The sequence below is a fragment of the Trichechus manatus genome, unplaced genomic scaffold, assembly GCF_000243295.1.
Source record: "Trichechus manatus latirostris isolate Lorelei unplaced genomic scaffold, TriManLat1.0 scaffold00222, whole genome shotgun sequence".
NCBI classification, from domain to species: domain Eukaryota; kingdom Metazoa; phylum Chordata; class Mammalia; order Sirenia; family Trichechidae; genus Trichechus; species Trichechus manatus.
This window is the reverse complement of record NW_004444158.1, coordinates 3048323-3068807: the sequence shown is the minus strand read 5'-3', so window position 1 is coordinate 3068807 and position 20485 is coordinate 3048323. Positions and strand designations below refer to the sequence as shown.

At 37.4% G+C, this 20485-nt stretch overlaps 1 protein-coding gene across 1 annotated transcript in view; it reads left to right on the top strand.

Moving 5' to 3' along the window:
• Window positions 1-6495: 6495 nt before the first annotated feature.
• Window positions 6496-20485, top strand: part of SMCHD1 (structural maintenance of chromosomes flexible hinge domain containing 1) — a 140084-nt gene continuing 126094 nt past the window's right edge. The window contains exons 1-4 of the mRNA XM_023742898.1: window positions 6496-6927; window positions 7598-7759; window positions 12813-12895; window positions 13555-13685. Of these exons, the coding sequence (XP_023598666.1) occupies window positions 7720-7759; window positions 12813-12895; window positions 13555-13685 (254 nt within the window). The 5' untranslated portion in view covers window positions 6496-6927; window positions 7598-7719. The remainder of the gene's footprint in view (window positions 6928-7597; window positions 7760-12812; window positions 12896-13554; window positions 13686-20485) is intronic.

Genomic DNA, 20485 nt, shown 5'->3' with positions numbered 1-20485 from the left:
TGTGGCTACGTGAACTGGGAGAGGCCTCTACCCTGATCTGTGGACTTGGGACGCTTTAGCCTCTACAATTGCGTGAGCTATTTCCTTGATATAAATCTCTATGTATATTTATACGCTCTACTGGTTTTGCTTCTCTAGAGAACCCAGCTTAAGACAGCAACTTCAGTATGTTCTCCATTTATCATGATGTTACTAATTGGTCCTTTTGTGGGGATTTTTGTTTTCTTTATGTTAAGGTGTAGTCTACACTGAAGGCTGTAGTCTTTGATCTTCATTAGTAAGTGCTTGAAGTCCTCTTCACTTTCAGCAAGCAAGGGTGTGTTATCTTCGTATCGCAGGTTGTTAATGAGTCTTCCTCCAGTCTGGATGCCGTGTTCTTTATATAGTCCAGCAGCTTGGATTATTTGCTCAGGGTACAGATTGAATAAGTACGGTGAAAGGATACAGTCCTGACGCACACCTTTCCTGCCTTTAAACCACACAGTATCCCCTGTTCTGTTTGAACAGCTGCCTCTTGGTCTATGTACAGGTTCCTCAGAAGCACAATTAAGTGTTCTGAAATTCCCATTCTTTGCACTATTATCCATAATTTGTTATGATCCACACAGTTGAATGCCCTTGCATAGTCAAAAAAAATCTGTCTTGGAAGAAGTACAGTCAGAATGCTTAGAAGCAAGGATGGCGAGACTTAGTCTCATGTACTCTGAACATGTTATCAGGAAGGATCAGTCTCTGGAGAAGGACATCAGCTTGGTAAAGTACAGGGTCAGGGCAAAAGATGAAGACCCTTGATGAGATGGATTGAAACAGTGGCTGCAGCAGTGGGCTCAAATATAACAATGGTTGTGAGGATGGTGCAGGACGTGGCAGTGTTTTGTTCTGTTGTACACAGGATTGCTTTGAGTTGGAATTGACTCAATGGCACCTACCCACAAGAGCAGCAAGCATCTTTCTGCAATTCTCTGCTTTCAGCCAAGATCCATCTGACATCAGCAGTGATATCCTTTGTTCCTTGTCACCTTCTGAATCCGACTTGAATTTCTGACAGTTCCCTGTCAACATACTGCTATAACCGTTTGTGAACTATGTTCAGCAAAGTTTTACTTGCATATGGTATTTATGATATTGTGCAATAATTTATGCATTCTGTGGGTCACCTTTCTTTCGAATGGGCACAAATATGGATCTCTTCCATCGGTTGGCCAGGTAGCTGTGTTTTAAATTTCGTGACATAGACAAGTGAGCACTTCCAGCACTGCATCTGTTTGTGGAAACATCTCAATTGGTATTACGTCAATTTCCGGAGTCTTGTTTTTTGCCAATGCCTTCAGTGTAGCTTGGACTTCTTCCTTCAGTAACATCGGTTCTTGATCATATGCTACCTCCGGAAATGACTGAATGTTGACCACTTTTTTTGATACAGTGACTGTGTATTCTTTCCATCTTCTTGTTGCTTCCTGCATCGTTTGATGTTTTGCCCATGGAATCCTTTTATATTGCAACTCGAGGCTTGAATTTTTCTTCAGTTTTTTCAGCTTGAGAAATGCTGAGCATTTTCTTCCCTTTTGGTTTTCTTTCTCCAAGTCTTTGCTCATTTCGTTATACTTTACTTTGTCTTCCCGAGCAGCCCTTTGAAATCTTTTGTTCAGCCCTTTTACTTCATCATTTCTTGTATTTGCATTAGTTACTCTACATTCAAGAGCAAGTTTCACAGTCTCTTCTGACATCCATTTTGGTCTTTTTTTTTACTTTCATGTCTTTTTAATGACCTCTTGCTTTCTTCATGTCGTCGATGTCATACCACAACTCATCTGGTCTTTGGTCATTAATGTTCAGTGCATCAAATCTGTTCTTGAGATGGTCTCTAAATTCAGGTGAGATACACTCAAGGTCATATTTTGGCGCTCATGGAGTTGTTTTAATTTTCTTCAGCTTCTTCTTGAGCTTGTATATGAGCAATTGATGGTTTGTTCCACAGTCGGCCCCTGACCTTGATCTGACTGATGATACTGAACTTCTCCGCCATCTGTTTACACAGATGTAGTTGATTTGATTCCTGTGTATTCTATCTGGCGAGGTCAACGTGTATAGTCACCATTTAGGTTTTTGAAAAAAGGTAGTTGCAATGAATAGTTCGTTGGTCTCGCCAAGTTCTGTCATGCAACCTCCGGCGTCGTTTCTGTCACCAAGCTCGTATTTCCCTACTCCGGATACTTCTTTGTTTCCAACTTTCACGTTCCAGTCACCAGTAATTATTAGTGCATCTTGATTGCATGTTTAATCAGTTTCAGACTGCAGAAGTTGATAAAAATCTTGAATTTCTTCATTTTTGGCAGTAGTGTTTGGTGTGTAAATTTGTATAATAGTCATGTTAACTGGTCTTCATTTTAGACCTATGGATATTATCCTATCACTGACAGCATTGTACTTCAGGTTAGATCCTGAAATGTTCTTTTTGATGATGAATATGATGCCGTTCCTCTTCAATTTGTCATTCCCAGCATAGTAGACTTTATGTCAGAATCAGAAAACCAGTCCATTTCAGCTCATTAACACCTAGGATATTGATCTTCATGCATTCCATTTCATTTTTGAGGATTTCCGTTTTCTTAGATTCATATTTTGTGTATTCCATGTTCCAAGTATTAATGAATGTTTGCAGCTTTTCTTCTCATTTTGGTTCATGCTTTAAAAAGTAACCACCCAAGTTTTTGTAGAAAATTCTCTCTCAAGTAATAGTCCAGTAATACTATTGGTTGTTCCTGGTCTGTGGATAATTTAGAGACCCAGCCCTAGGGTATAATTCCAAACTGCAAATCATTAAAAGACCAGTTTGCAGAGTTTCAGAGCAATGCTTTAAGGTATGTAGCTTCTGACTGACCTGATCCATGGAGGAAATGTTAAGTATTTACAGAATCTTATGGACTTTAGATTAGTTAGTCCCTCTTATATATTTCTTAATACCAGATTTTGAAAGAAGTTGGGCAGGAGGAGGTTTGAAGCTGACCTAGGGACATGGAGGACAGATATTTTGTATTGCTCATTAAGGGTGGATCCATATGCTTTAAAAATTAACCCAGAAAAAAAGTGTGATTGAAATTCTCTTGTGAAAATGAAAAAGCCTAGTTAAAACTCTTGGCTGTATAGAATGTCATCCTGCTTTTATATACAGAAAGGCAGAGAGTGTTCATGGCCAGGTTACTACAAATACATGAAAGACTTCATTTTAACTCTGATAAGATAGATTTTAGACCAAAAACATAGTGAAGGGTACTACTTCTTGAATAAATGCGTAATGAATAATAATATAAAAATATTTAATTTATATTTGTCATTTATCAAGGCTAAAAATCACTTAAAAATATGAATTTGGGAATTTTTTATACAGAATTATAAATGAAGAAAGGAAATCAAAAATATAGCTTATGCATTTTAGTAGAATGAAATAGATTTATGGAGAGTCTGGGATAAATAGATATAAACGCTTTTCAGAGGTACATAGACGTTGCAAAATCATTTTTGCGCTTAGTTTTTCAGTAATTATAAAAACAAACCGGGTTCTACAGGATGTATATATAAGCGCATGATCTTACGGTTGGGACACTGTAGGAAAAAAGTAGTAATGGAGTCAAAAGGAAATCACTGTCATAATTACATAAAGTTAGTGAAAATCTGTAAGATTAATTTCTGTCTCTGATAAATGAATGGAATCTTAACCCAGTCAGTTTATATCCATGGCTGCTTTTCTCTAGGTTGAAATTGCCTAAGATATGAGTACCTTTATGTTGATTAAAGTAAACCAGATTGTTTCAGTCCTCTGCAATGTGTAAGATCCTGTTCCCCGATATCAAGATCTACACTTGGTATTATCAGAACTTAAATTTTTTGCCAGTGTGATGGGAATGATATCAAGTTGTTTTAATTTCTCAGATAATTGGTGAGGTTGAACATCTTCATGTTTTCTAGTGTTTTCCTTTGTTGCTTGAACTATTTGTATCTTTTCAGAATTCCTTTTTACCATCTCAAAATTATTCTTAAATGTTTTCTTCTGCAGTTTTGTGTTAATATGCAGCTGTTTTAATTCTCCTGGAATTTATTTTTGGTGTTCATTGATATGGGAATTTGATCTGTTTCCATGCGGCTAGCTAGTTGTCTGAAATTAATTTTTTGAATAGTTTATTCTCTTCCCACTTACTTGTAATGTCTGCTATTTGCCAAGCTCCCCATGCATCTGTGTGTGGGTCTGTTTCAAGGCCCTGTATTGTCTTCCACTGGTCTATCGTAGTATGTTCTAAACTAGAAATTTTCTTATGAAATGCTTCAAGTACATACAAAGAGAGTATAGTATAATGAATCCCCCCGTATACTCATTACACAATTAACAGTTACCAAGAATTTACCATTCTACGGTTATCTTTGTCTTTTGTTGATATATTTTAATGCATATTCCAGATCTTAGTTTATTTTGCCACTCTATACTTAAGCATGCATTTCTATTATCATACTGTCAAGATTAATAAACATTTTTAATATTATGTAATATCCCAGTTGATATTCAGATTTGTTGGATTATTTTTTAAAATATATCTTTGTATAGTAGGTTCGTTTACATCAGGATTCCAACTGGGATTGAATTTGGTTTTGTTTCCTAATTCTTTTTAAATTTTGAGCAGAACTCTCCCATCCCTACCTTCTTTTTAGTTTTTCCTACCATTGACTTGTTGAAAAAATAAGTAAGTTTTTCTTTACGTATCCCACATTCTGGATTTGTGTATGCTTTTTTATGGTGTCATTTAACTTGTTCTATCTCCATATATCCTGTAAACTACCATTTACCTTCAATGGCTTGATTAGATTTAGGTTCATCTTCTTTGAGGGGTAGGCAAAGAATACATCATAGGTGATGCTGGTACCTCAGGTATTATCACATCAGAAGTGCGTGATGTCTGCATGTTTCCCACTCCTAGCAGTGCTAAGATTGAATTAGTGGGATTTAGGTGGTTTCATCTGGATCTCTCCATAATAAGGTTTTGATCTGGTGGTTCATCCATTGATGAACATTCTCTTGTCAACTGGAATACTTGGTTACACTCAAATACAGTTGGTATAAGAGAAACAAGATAAATGGTTTATACTTTCCCTTTAATTTGTCAGTGTTAAGGGTAAGCAGTTGGTTACTAACTTAGTTCCAGTAGTGACCAATGATTGTTAGTGTCGTTATTCATGATTAACATGTCATTAGACTAGATTTTCTAGTTGTCCTCAATGAAGTTAATCTAGATTACCTAGACTGTCATTACCTAAAGCAGAGGTCAGCCTTTTCTCTTAACTGCTTATGCATCTTGTATTGTTTCATTTTAGAAGAAGCATGTATTTTTAAATTTTAAAGATATATAAACTTTAAATGAAAATGTTAACTCATTCTACTAATTCTCAGTTTTTTGGTTAGTTTTGAGATTGTGAGAGTTCACTTTTTTTTTTAGTTCACTTTTTTTTTAAATGAGCAAACCTCCACTCTTGTTGATTTTTGTTGTTCATGAGTGCCTTAGGAGACCCCATATGTTACAGAGTAGAACTGCTCCATAGGATTTTCTTGGTTTTAATCTTTACAGAAGGAGCACTGATAGCACAATGGTCAAGCATTTGTCTGCTAACTGAAATGTTGGTGGTTCGAACCCACCAGCCACTCCATGGGAGAAAAATGTGGCAGTCTGCTTCTGTAAAGATTACAGCCTTGGAAACCTTACGAGGCAGTTCTACTCTGCCCTGTAGGGTTGCTATGAGTTGGAATCAGCTTGATGGCAATGGGTTAATCTTTACAGAAGCAGATCACCAGGCCTGTTTCTTCGGCCTTGTGGCTGGGTGGTTTCGAACCACCAACCTTTTGGTTACCAGCTGAACACGAACCATTTGTGCCACCCAGGCACCTTAGATTTCACATTTTTTCATGTGTTTATTGGTCAGTTGTATTTTCTCCTTTTGCCAGTTGTTCATGTCCTTTCTCCTGGTCTTTGGTGATCTTCATCTTACTGATTTAGGAAGGCTTTTTGTCTATTAGGGATAATAACCCTTTATCTCTTGTTGCAGTTTACACTGCAGTGTATACTTTGCCTTAACTTTTTTAAGTTACTCTTTTGGAAGTGGTTATAATAAATACAAAGATTCTTTGAAATATGCTTCTTTTCTAGGTATCCTGTATAGCATAGCTATTCTTAGTATTATAGAATATTAATCTGTTTTCTTCTAGTATTTTTGTTTTTTATGTATTTAAATATTTAATCTATATAAACAATAAATGTTATGTTAATGCTTTGCTCCAAATAAGTTGAGTGTGTCTGTATTGACATGAAATAACACGCCTTTTGTTTGGGTGGACCCTACTAATGAATGTTCTTGTTGTTGTTTGTGCCATCAAGTCGATTCCAACCTATAGTGACCCTGTGTGACAGAGTAGAACTGCCTGATATGGTTTTCTAGGCTGTAATCCTTATGGGAAGAGATTGCCAGGTCTTTTTCCTGTGGAGTAGTTGGATGGGTTTGAATTCAGTTAGTAGCTGAGCACTTAATCATTGCACCACTAGGGCTCCTCTGATGAATGTTAAAACCACCTAACAACTAGTGTTCTTAAGTGACATATAGTAGCAGAAAAAGAAACTCATTAAACAAGATTATAGATTATGCTGTATTAATTATGCAAGGTAAAAATAAAAAAAATAGTGAGTCTTGTATTTCCTAGACAAATAAATGTAGTAAGATGATATACTATCAGTATTTTTACATTCTTGTAAATTTGAGTAGTACATTTATCTCCTTTGTATAATAAATGTTTTTATTCCTCTTATTTTGGATAGACACTTGGCATTTCACCTGAAGAGAAATTTGTTATTACAACAACAAGTAGGAAAGAAATTACCTGTGATAATTTTGGTAAGTAAACAGTGTTATTAAGTTCATGCTTTTATATTTACTGCGTCCTAGTACATGATAGGGCAATAACAATTTTATTACATGCATATACATTAAAACTATTGATGATTTTGGTTACTTTGATTGTTGAAATGGAGGAAGAAACTGGCTGTCTGTGCACAGTTTACTCAAAGGTCATTTATTTCAAGCAAGATTTTGGGAAAATAGTTGCTATCATCTGTGGCTACAGAAGATGAGACCTTACCCAACACCTAGCACAGATCCTTTGTTTGGGTCCTTAAGAAACTATTTCTCTGTACTTACTTGGATTCTTTCATTATCTTTTTTAATCTAATTAGTTACAAAGACCTGCCAGTTTGTCATGCCTGATTTCTTTTGAATTTTACCAGTCTTCTCTATTCATGTTAATACCACTCTAATCCAAATCCTCATCTGATTTGTTGTGATAGTTCAGCTTACTAAGAATTGAGTGTTTCAGATAAATGGATATGTTTGGGCCTGTTCCATGATATCCTTAGCAAAACGCAACTAAATTTGTAGATAGCTCCATTGTTTTGAGATTTGCTTATGCCATCTTTAAAGATGTTTCATAGGTACGGTTTTCAAAATTGTAAGTTCAATGAGTTTCTGATGCTAGCCTAGCACTTAGGATTTTACCTCTTGATTGCAGATGAAACTGTTAAAGATGGAGTCACTCTGTACTTGCTGCAGTCAGTCAATCAGTTACTACTCTCAGCTACAAAAGAACGAATTGACTTCCTACCTCACTATGACACACTGGTTAAAAGTGGCATGTATGAATATTATGCGAGTGAAGGACAAAATCCTTTGCGTAAGTATTCCAACAATACTATTTTTGATAAACGATTGCTCTTCTTTATCCCCTAGTTTCCTGTCCCATTCCTTCACTTTTTGTAAATTCTCTCATTCTACTTTATGAGAAGACAGTGTCCACTCATTGCAAGCTTTCTTACTCCAACCTCTTCATCACTATGTATTTCTTTTTCTACTTAAGTCATCTTACTTCATGGTAGAGATAACTTTTTTTTAAAGCTAGTCTAGTACTAGAATTTATTCTTTTTCAGCTCGTGAGGGTCTTGTGCCTACATGTCTTTTTGCCTTTCATATACTCCCCTCTCCTGATTGATGCTTCCTGGTGTCCTCTAAACCTCTCCCAAATTGAGAAAATATTTGCTTTACCTTGTATGCTTATATAGCTGAACTGCACAAGTAAGTAGTTGTGTTCTTGTCTCCGTTTCTTTGTCATTTCCATCCACCTTTACTACTTAGCACTTTCTATCCTACCTCTGGACTGTTTGCTAGATCTTTACAAACTAGGCAGTTTACCCAGTCTTCCCTCTCTGAACCTTGCCAAAATGTTTAATACTGCTTAGATGTTCACTATAAACATAATTATTAGAAATATTTCTTATCATTGTAATAGTTTGTAAGAAATTAGGAAGCATAGATAAGCAAAAAGAACATAAAGAACATGTGTTTTCCTACCACCCAGATATACTGTATTTTTATGCAGATAATGCTCTTCCCCCACGAGGTATTTTCATAAGCATACTATGCTAGTTTCTTTTGTAGCAACATATTAAAAAAATTGGCACAGCGGTGCCTATGAAAGTACCTTGAGAGGGGAGGGTGTGGTTGGCAAATGTAGAAGGCATGTGTTTGCATTAAAATGCAGTAACCACCACAGACACTTTGGTGTTTATCCTTCAGACCTTTTCATATTGTCTGTTCTTTTTTTTAAGATGAGTTTATACTGTGCATACTTTTTAGGCCTTCTTTTTAGCTTAAAAGTAAAAGGAACATCTTTCCATGTCAGTATATGTTTGTTTTTAGTTGTATTTAGGTAATAGTTTATTTGAACAGTTGTCTTCTGTTATACATTGTCATCTGTCTTACCCCATCTGTCCTCTGCTGGCTTGTTTAATCTCTTTTATATTTCAAAAGAGTTCGACTGAAGGTACACTCTACATTAATCCTGCGTCATTAACATAACAAAGACAGCCCATTCCCAAATGGGATTATAACCACAGGCATAGAGGTTAGGATTTACAGCACATATTTTGGGAAGACATAATTCAATCCATAACAAACATTAAGGTTGTTTTCAGTGATTTTATTGTTAAAAATGCTGGAATATTTTTGTGATGAAATCTTTGTGCACATGCTTACCTTAACTGTTACTACTGCTTTTACTGCAATCAGCTGCAGTGTCTGGCATTGTGCCAAGTGCTTTATAAGCATTATTTCACTTACTCGTTAATCCTGTTTGGTAGGTAATGTAACTGGCCTTATTTTGCAGAAGAGACTGATGCTAAGAGATTTTAGTAGCTTGCCAAAGGACACACTGCTGATAAGCAGTGGGGCAGGATTTGAACCCTAGCAGTGTGACTTCAAAGCTTGAACTCTTAGTAGTACATTTATTACGTCCTACATTGTTCTTTTTGCACAAACAGGCTCATATTTCTCTCATCTTAAAAATCTTACCATATCACTTACCCCAACAGTCTGTCCAATTATTTTGCTTCCTTTTACAACGAAACTCCTTAGAAGAATTGACTGTGTTCACGATCTGCAGTGCCTCTCCTCCTCCCGTTTTGCCCCACTCACTTTGACCTGGTGTTTCCCCAACCACTGTACTACACTTTCTTTTGCAGGGTCACCAGTGACTAACTCCATTGATCAGTTTTCAGTTCTCATTGAATTATGGCATCTCTTGACACTTCTGCCTCCTTGATACACTTTCTTCACTTGGCTTTTGAGAGACCACTCTCTGTTGATTTTCCTCCTATCTCAGTGGCTGCCCTCATTCCTCTCTCCCCACCATGAAGTGCCTCATGGCTTAACCCTTGGTTCTTCTGTCTTCTCTCTCACTTCCTCACTTGGTGGTCCCGTTCGTTCTCATAGCTTTAAATACCATCTTTGTCACAGTGACTCACAAATCGAGATGGTGAGAAATAGTCATTTTAAATACTGAAAATAGTGCCAGACTTCTCTCCTGAATTCTAATTTTGTCTATCCAGCTGTCCACATGGCATCTCCACTATGTCTGAAACAGGAGCCCTGATCTCTTTACTCAGTCATGTACTACCCATAGTTTTCCCCATCTCAGTTGATTATCACTCCATCCTTCCAGTTGCTCAGGCCAAAAATCAAATTGATTCTTCTTTGTCTCATACCTCACATTCAATATGTTAGGAAATCCTGTTAACACTATTTTCAATATTTATCTAGAGGTGACCATTACTCACAACCTCCATTGCTACTGCTTGGTCTGAGATGCTGTCATATCTCACCTGGATTATACAGTGGCCTCTTAACTGGTCTCTCTCTTCATCCTTGCCTGCATAGGGACTGTTAAGTAGATTGTGTCAGTCCTTTGTTGAAAACACTTATGACTCCCATTTTCACTTTTGCCAGTCTTTATAATTACTTACAAGGCCTTAGCAATCCTGCTTTGTACCTCCTTGACCATATTGCCACACTGGCCTCCTGGCTGTTCCTCCAGCTTGCTAGCTATAGTCTCAGCTTAGGACCCCCTGCCTGAAATGCTCTTCCCCCAGATAGCCCCTTGTCTCATTCCCTTACCTCATTGAAGTCTTTTTTATCTGTTACCTTCTCAACAAGGAAACCCTGGTTGCATAGTGGTTAAGAGCTACATCTGCTAACCAAAAGGTCAGCAGTTTGAATCCACCAGGTGTTCCTTGGAAACCGTATGGGGCAGTTCTGCTCTGTCCTATAGGGTCGCTATGAGTAGGAATCGACTTGACAGCTGCAGGTTTGGTTTTTTTGGTTTCTCAACAAAGCTTACCTTGATCATCTTACTTAAAATTGCAATGTGTTCGCCCATGCTCTTGCTGTTGTTTGATCCGTTTTCCCTGCTGTTCTTCCCCATAGCACGTTGTTTTCAAACATGTTTTAGAATTTACTTATTTATTATGATTATATATAATTTCTTGTCTTCCTCCACTAGAACATTAAATCCACAAGTGCAGAATTTTTATCTGTGTTGTCTAATTCCTAGAACAATGCCTGGTACATCATTAAAAAACAAACAAAAATTTTATTCTTTCTTTGGAGATAAATTTTTAAATGTACAATTGTGGAGATAGCTGATATGTTTATATCTAAGACTTTTGATATAGATTGTTCAATTACCTTCCAGATTGGTTATACCAGTTTTTATTCCCACTGTCATTATATGAGTAAGATAATCACTGTTTATACACTTAGTTTGATTTCTTTGACTTGACTCTGCATTCTTGATCTTTCTCTACCTCTGTTTCTTTTAACTTTGGTGTTGCTTCTGGTTCTTCTTGGCCATGTATCTGGTGGATGTTTTGTCCGCTCATACTGATCTTTTCTTTTTATACTTTTCTCTTAGTGAACTGATCCAAGCCTTAACTATTATATCTATGCCAATGAAGCAAAAGTCTTTATCTCTGGATGTCTTTGTTATTTAAATTCAGCGTGGAATCTGCTCCATCTTCCTGTGGAATGCCTCTACTCATTGAGCTTGGTAGGGCATAGTATCTAAAACTGAATTTTTCTTTCCTCCCCTATAAATTTTCTGTGATGGGAAATATTAACATTTATCCAGTCTCCCAGAGGCAAAAATTTAAAACCATCTTTGATTTCTTTTTCTCTCTTTTTTTCTCATTCAACAATTTGTACACAAAATTGTTTTGTGACATTGGTTGCAATCCCTGTGATGTGTCAGCACTCTCCCCTTCCACACCCCAATTCCTCTTGTCCATCCGTCTGTTTTTCTTGTCCCGTCCTGCCTTTTCATCATTGATTTTGGGCAGAAGTTGCCCTTTTGGTCTCATATACCTGATTGAACTAAGAAGCATGTTCCTCAAGTGTGTTACTGTTTGTTTTATAGACCTGTCGGATCTGATCATTGGCTGAAGGGTGTCTCTCCTTTTTTAAGTTCTATTTAGTGCTTTCCTCCACGTTTCTCTTAAGTCTCTCTTCCTCCCATTTCCTACAGTGTCTCCTCTCCATTTTCTAGAGTATTACCCTTATCCAGATCCTTGTCAAGATCCTTCTCACTAGTTTATAAAACATCTTATCACTAGTTTCACAAAACATTGGTGCCCTTAAGTGCTAAGGGTGAGTGCAAGTGCTTGCTGGCCTGCTACTTTGTGGATTAATTACAGCTTTAGTTAGGTTAAGCTTCAGTGGAAGTAAGTGACATAAATTTGGCATGTGACCCTTTCTTTTTAATTAAGGGAATAAAAGCAGGAAATAGTTTGAATAGTGACCTTGAAGAGAGGAGAACATTAGTTAGTGCAGAGCCAGGGAAAAATTGAATGTCAGGTTGGTTGTGTGGTAGGGAATCAGTAGCAGTTCTGTGTCAGTTAAGCAGACATGTTTTGCCATTTGACAAGTGTCTGTTAGTCATAAGAATTCCATATCTAAATTAGCTTTTAAGAGACTTTTATAATTGCTTCTTATTTGCCCCATACTTCTGAATGTGCTCAGTTTTGACTTATGCATGATGTAATTTCATACCACAGACTACTACTTGATTTTATGGTTATGGTCTTCCGTTTATCTTCTATGTCTGTATGTCTGTCTTTAGATTATAAACTCCTCGAAGCCAGGAATCATGGCTGGCTGACTCATACTGTATAGTGCCGTGCAAGTACTGGTTGATGAGTGCTTTTTTCTGCTGGTGGTTATTGGTGATGATGCCTTTATTAAGTATTGTATCATTAGGATCAGGATAATACTTTAATTCTAGCTCTTTGGAAAATAAAAGTGATGGCTTAAGGTACTTCAGAGTCTCTTCTACTTTGAACTTTTATATGAAGTATTTGGAAGGGAAAAGTTAAGCAATAATATTTTTCATTCTCTTCTAGCATTTGCTCTTGCAGAATTAATTGATAATTCACTGTCTGCTACTTCTCGTAACAATGGTATAAGAAGAATACAGATAAAATTGGTAAGAAAATACTATAAAGCAATTTAACTTTTCCTTTCATAAAATTGGTGCAAGTTTGTTTTGAGAAAAATTAGAAAATAAAGATGAACTAAAAGTAGAAATAAGTATCTGATGTCTTTTTATCCATTGGTAAAATTTTTTCATAGGTCCTTTTTTCTGTACATACATGTATGCATGTATGTGTGATCATATTGTACATTTTATTTTTTTTGTAGTCTGCTTTCCCTTAGCAGTCCATTGTAAACATTTCCAAATCATTAATGTTCTGCAGTATTGTATCCCATTGCTGCAGAGTGGTTTATTGGCTGTAATAAGAATTATGTAGTCAATCTTCTATTGTTGAACATTTAGATTTTTTCTGTATTTTTGCCATTGTAAGCAATACTGGGATGATGGACAGCCTTACAGGTCTTTGTGCACATTTCTGATTATTTCTTTAAGTTAAATTCTGAAAAAATGATGTTTGTAGGTTAACAGGCATGTAGAATTCTAAGGCTTTTGAAACATAGCTGAAGTGTCTTTCAGAAAGTTGTGTTAATTTACATTTCCACCAGCAATGTATGAGGGAGCCTGTTAAATCACTTTTTTATATTTAACGTTTTGTGTTTTTAATATTGGTTTGACTTTTCCTTTCTTTCTAAACTTATTTTGTTTCATAGCTTTTTGATGAAGCACAAGGAAAACCTGCTGTTGCAGTGATAGATAATGGAAGAGGAATGACCTCTAAACAGTTAAACAACTGGGCTGTATATAGGTTGTCAAAATTTACAAGGCAAGGCGACTTTGAAAGGTTAGAAAACCTTATTCACTTTTTTTTTTTTTTTTAAATGGGCAGTTGTGTATTTTAGTAAACATAAAAACTCTAATATGCCTTTAGATTGACATTACATGGGAGTGTTTGATGTTATAAACATACATATTTATATCATAGAATTTTTATGATCAGTACTTAGAAACAGGTAAAGCTGCATAATATGATGCCCTTTCATTGAACAGTTCTTTTTGCATTTCCTGATGTTTGCAGGAGTTATGTTGATATGTTGAGTACTTTGGAGCTTTTCCCCTTTTCCTTTTTAAGTGTAATGAAAGCTGTGTAGCCTCTGGAACAGTAGAATAGTTTCCTAATTGGCTTTAGCAATCACCTGATGCCACTTGCATAATGTATAAAGAACCGCATGGGTTTTGTGGAACACACTGTTGCTCTATTTTTAGGGCTCTGTGTTGTAAAACATTGACAGCTATTAAGGAATTGAATCTAGTTGTGAGTTTTGTATCAGAATACGATTGTAGAAAATATCCTGTGAATGTCATAGGGAAAACAAAATATGCCAAAAGCTGTCAGGGATGTAAAGATTTAGGTCTTGGTATATTAGCTGAATTCTGGTAAAAACAGTGATGACCAGTAGTCTTTTGATGCTTTTAGACATGTCGTATACTTCATATAACGTTCTTGGGAAGAATCTGTTGGTATTCTTTTTCAGTAGTTGTGTTTGTTCATTTCTCTGTTTTGCCTGTTGCTGTGTCAAGGAACATCAGCCAAATTTAAGGATCAGTCACAGTGGTGTATTACAGTTAATACAGTTAGCTCATTTGCCTTCCTGTTTCTGAAATTTTGGCACCCTCAGAATTTTCATGGGGTTGTAAAGACTTAACCGTGCTGTGTTGAGAGGCAGTATAGTTTAGAACAAGGGCTCTGGAATCACTTGGCCTGGTTTAAATCTTAGCCTTGCCACTTACAGTGTAACATTGGTTAAGGTACTTTTCCTTTTCTGTGGCTCAGTTTCTGTATCTGTAAAATAGGAGTAATATTTCATGAAGTTTGTGAAGATTAAATGAGTTAGTGCATGTAAAATCATTAGATCAGAGTCTGGCATACAGTAAGCAATCAATAAATATGAAGTATAATTAATTATTACTTCTTGTTCTTGACCTCAGACTCTTCTACAACCCTTCTTTTTCACTATTTTATGGGCACATGCTGCTTCCAAGAATGTTTAAGTTAGCCAGGGAGAAGACAAAGACCACTGTCTTTTAAAGTCTAAATATAGGATTTAGCATACAGTAGATTGAAATATTAGAACAGAAAGGAGAACAGATGGTAGACTGGACAGAAAGGTCAGAAAAAGATTAGGTAAACCAGTGGGAAGAGTAGAAAGAAGTGAAGAGAATCTACAGTTTATTAAAATAAATTCAGATCTTAACTGGATTCATGGAACACTGACTCTGAGTTTTCACTAAGTCTTAGCATGACACAAACTTTTAAACTTAACCCTAATGTTAAGGAGGTTTGTTTAGTTTCTGGTAAAAATCTGTCTGTTGCTGGTTTTGGTCTAGCTTTGTAGGTGTTGTGTCAGTAAACAATCAGCCATTGTTAAAGCAGTTATGTACTTCTGCTTTCAGTGCAGGACCGTCCCTTGACCCACTCCAGTTTCTGTCACCATCAGATGCCCTTCCCTCCTCTCCCCTGCAGCTTCTTCTCTGGAAAAATATTATCACTTGCTTCACTGCTTCCAGTTTAGCCTTTTCTGGATGCAAAAAGAATGCCAACAGATTCCAAAGCAGGCTATGGAAGAAAAGGAGGGATAGCCTACAAGGACGGAACAGCTGACAGATAGTCTTTAACTATAGTTTATGTTCTAGTAGAGAAGGAAACAAAAGTAAGCACCAAAAAGTGCATTTATGAACATTTCAGTTATTGATTATTACTCTGAAGAAAAAACAGAGTAATATGGTAGAGTGTAATGGGAATCTCCTTTAGCTAAGGTAGTTGGTGAAGAAGGCCTCTTTGAGAAGGTTACATTTGAGTTGAGGCCTGAGTGGAAGACCTGAGGGAAGAGTATTCCAGGTAGAAGGAAAACCAGCAAAGGCTAAGACCCTGACGTTGTGACAAGCTTGTTTTGTTTGAGGGATGGAAAGAAGATCAGTGTTGTTGGAACTTAGTATATGAAGGGGGGAGTAAAGGGAGATGAGGTCAGTGCCTAATTTGGGAATATTCTTCATAGCTTTTGTTCACCTGGGAACTACCCCCTCTCCCCACCCTTTTTTATTTTGAAAAATTTCAAGCAACAGATAAGTTGAATGAACAGTACTGGGACCCGTATATCCTTTACCTAGATTCATCACTTGCCATATTTGTTATCTATCTGTCTACACAGGTACACACTCCCTGTGGGTATGTGTGCGCCAATGCATGCGTGTGTACACATACTTTTCTTTTCCTGAATCAGCTGAAAGTAAACTGCAGACTTCTTGACATTTTATTCCTGAACACTGCAGCATGTATCTCCTGAGAACAAGGACATTCTCATAAATAACCATAATACCATTATTCACACTCAAGAAATTTATCATTGATAAGATAATGGCTAATATAAATATAATGTCTATATTCATTTTTTTTTTATGTTTTATCTGTCTAGTCTCTTATTCTGTGATCACTTCTCACTTTCGTGTCTTTCGTGACGTTGTCATTTTTTGTAGTGTTCAGGCTAGTTTTCTTATAGAATTTCCACGGTCTGGATCTGAGTGTTACTGTTGCTTTTTTCAACATTTTCTTCTGAACATATGCAAACATACAGAAAAGTTGAAATTCTACAGTAAATATCAGTATACCCACACTTGCGTTCTAGCATTGACCCAGCAGTTCCACTACTAAGAATATACCCAAGGGACTTGAAGGCAGCGATGCGAACAGGCATATGTATGCCAGTGTTCATTGCAGCACTATTCACAATAACCAGAAGGTGGAAACAACCTAAGTGCTTATCAGCAGATGACTGGATAAACAAAATGTGGTGTATATATATGCAATGGAATACTACTCAGAAAGAGATGGAGCTTGAAGACATTATACTGAAACAAGTCGATCACAAAAGGATAAGTATTGTATGACCTCACTTATATAAAAAGACAAAAACAGGCAAAGTTTAGTAGTATATATAAAAAGACAAGAACAGGCAAAGTTTATTAGTGGTTAGCAAGGGCAAGGATGGAGGGGAAGGGGGATTGCTTATGGAGCACTGAGTTTCTGTTTATGGTGATGGAAAATTCACGTTGATTAAGGGTAATAGTTGCATAGCCAGTTAATGTAATTGATGTCAGTAAGTTGAACTGGCAAATGTTGTGTAAGATATATTTTCAACAACAACAACAAAAAAGGCTGCTTATGTACAACCAAACACCTCATGGGATTTCGTTCCTTGGTTTGGAGACCTAGGCTCATGGTTTCATGGGTCATCCCAGTTAACTGGCCTAATATTGTGTTGAGTGCTTCTGTTCTACCTCCTAGTTAGTTGCATAGTGCCTGGTGTCTTAAAAGCTTGCAAGTGGCCATCCAAGGTATAAGAATTGGTCTCTATTCACTGGAGCAACAGAGGAAGAACGAAAGTCAGGAATAGGAGGAGGAAATGGAGTGTGTGGCTTTGTGCCTCCTTTGCCAGGAGACCAGAAGAACTGGATGGTGCCTTGCTACCATTACTGAATGTCCCCCCCGCCCCCGCCCTGATCAAAAGGGGGAAAATGCAGATGAGAATTTCAGATTCTCATGGAATCCAGAATTTCTAGAGCCATGGAAGCTGGATGAACCTCTTAAACTTTTGACCTGAGATAAAATTTAAACCTTAAACCAAAAATATCTCCTGAATTCTTCTTTAAATCAAACTATAGTTTAGCTTAACTAGTAAATAATGTCTGCCTTGCACATTGTGATCTTTTAAGAAGTATCTATATGGGATCAGATTGACAACAGTAACTTGAAAGATTAGATAGGAAACAAGGCGTAGTGAGTTTATATTAATGGGGGAGGAACGATTCGAAAAGGGAGGGTGAGAATAGTTGCACAACGTGGGGAATGTAATCAGTGTCACTGAATTATACATGTAGAAGTTGTTGAATGGTGTATGTGCTACTGTGTGTATTTTCAACAACAACAAAAATAAAATAAATTAACAAAACAAACCAAAAACTGATGTCCTGATTTGGACTTCTGACTTCCAAAACTGTGAGAAAATAAATTATTGTTGTTTAAAGCTGAAAAAAAAAGACCCTGCAAGTGGAAGTTCCCAGAGATTTGCCCAATAGGGCAAATGATACAGTTCTCTTGGGAGGGGCTTTTGGGGAATTCTAAACCTCTTCTGGAAACCCTGATGGCATAGTGGTGAGTGCTATGGCTGCTAACCAAAAGGTGGGCAGTTCAAATCCACCAGGTGCTTCTTGGAAATTCTGTGGAGGCAGTTCTACTCTGTCCTGTAGGGCTGCTATGAGTCAGAATTGACTCCACGGTAACGGGTTACACCTCTTCTGCCCCCTCCAGTGACTGCTAGATCACTAGTTTTCACTATTTGTGGGGCCATTTGCTTTCAAGGCCCCCATGGAGTTGGTGAGAGGAGAATGGGGTAGGGGAAATTAAAATGCCACAAAGCTTGCTGTTCTTACCAAGATTCCATTGTGTTTCTTGAATAAACACTCCTTGGATTATTGTAAGCCTTTGGTTAATTTCCAGAGGTCTGAAAAAGTTTATTTTGAACGTTTTCACCACAGTGCTGTTTTTGTGCTTGAGCAGATTTTCAGAGGTTTGTCATTCTGGAAGTGCTCACTGTATTCACTGATGTTTGACAAATGCATGCACCTGTATAACCCAAACCCCTGTCATGATACAGAACATTAATGAACCCAGAAAATTCTCTCATAACTTGGGTACTGTTATAATCATTAGAATTTAAATGGGTACCTGGAACATAATTCTAATCTTGTGTGATCATTTATTTTGTGGAGGAAAGAGGTGTGATATTAGGTGTATCAGTGGGGTGATCATAATTCAGATGTGTTATCTTTGGGTTAAATCTGTTAAATCTTCTGCCCTGAAGTTCATGAGGTGGGAAGCGGGAAATTTGTTGCTTTATAGCAAACAGGTGATGTGGGCTGGAATCCCAGTCATTATATATAGGACTTTTGCTTTTTGGATCAGGGCTACTTTCTGCACTTTAAGCTTGATCAGCAGATAAAAGGCTCTCTTTACCCTGGAAAACAAAAATGGCATGTCACATAGTTCACTTCCCATGCCATTTTTCAGTTGTAGAAATGGCCTTCCAACAGGATCATCTCTGATTTCCCTAAGGAAGAAGCTGCTTTGTCCTCAGTATTTTTATGCAAAGTAAGGAGATCTTTCTGAACTGTCATTTACTTTCTGATATTTATACTTACTTGAATTTAGGTATATGTATGTAACATCTAGGCAGTCTTCTTTGTTTATTTCCAGTGTGTCTTGGCCCTGGGTTTCAGCTCTGCCTGCAGGCCCTCTGGGATGGCAACTTTACTCCCTTGGCTTTGGGTGACCCTATTCTGCTAGTCCATCTAAGTGGTAACCCCATTCCTTTGGCCCCAACAGGCCCCATTCTTCTGCCCTTTGGACATGGCAGCCCTACCCTTCTCAGCTTTGAGTGGCAACCCTGTTCCTTGGCACACCTTAACAGCAGCCCCACACTCTGGAACCGAGTTGGTGAAGATCTGACTCTTTGAAACCTAGAAGGCTGTGGCCCCACACTTTGAGATCCGGGACTATGGCCTCACCCTTTGAAACCAAGAAGGCCTTGCTTCCTGTGCTCCTTCCAGCGGTTCTGTTGATCTGGGACCTGCTCTCAGGATGGTCCTCTTCTTGGAGAACAACAGATGTAGCTCCATTGGTCTGTTTCCTACCTGTGGAATTCCAAGAGGCAGACAACATTCCTTCCTTTCGTTCTTTCTCTGTCCCCGTCAGTCTAAGCTGATGGGTTTTTTTGCTGTGGTAGTGGTTAGATCATCAGTCATAGGCTTAATCTCTTTAACAAAATACTGTGTAGCCACGTCCTTGGTGAACATTCTAGGACACGTGTTCTTAGTTTGTACAATAGAAGTTTCCCAATCTTTGTAAGTTTTGTTTTCATTTTGCACAGTTCATTTTTAAGTCCGTCTCTTTCCTCCCACATTTTACTGTAAGCAGCAAGGAGGAATCATGTGGCCCCCTTAAGATCTTGCTTAGAAATCTCAATCAGCCAGATATCCAAGTTCATCACTTACTACTTACAAGTGATACCTTCCGCCATTTGAACATAATTCAGACAAGTTCTTTGCCACTGCATAAAAAGCATCACCCTTTCTTCATTGTCCAATCACATGTTCATCATTTTCTTTTAAAGCCTCACCAGAAGCATATTTAACATCCACATTTCTAGCAATATTCTGTTGCTAGCGCCATGGGTATTCTCTAAGACAATAGAGACTTTCTCTGTAGCTCTCCTCACTTCCTTCTGACCCCTCACCAGAATTGCGTTTGACATCCATAATTCAACCAACAGTCTCTTCAAGGCAATCTGGGCTTTTACTGTAAACCAAAAAAACCAAACCCATTGCCATCGAGCCAATTCTCAGTCATAGTGACCCTATAGGACAGAGTGGAAATGCCCCATAGGGTTTCCAAGGAGTGACTGGTGGATACAAGCTACTGACCTTTTAGGTATCTGTTAGAGCAACACCCTACTCCTGGTCCCAAATTCTGTCTTAGTTATCTAGTGCTCCTATAACAGAAATAGCAAAAGTGTATGGGTTTAACAAACA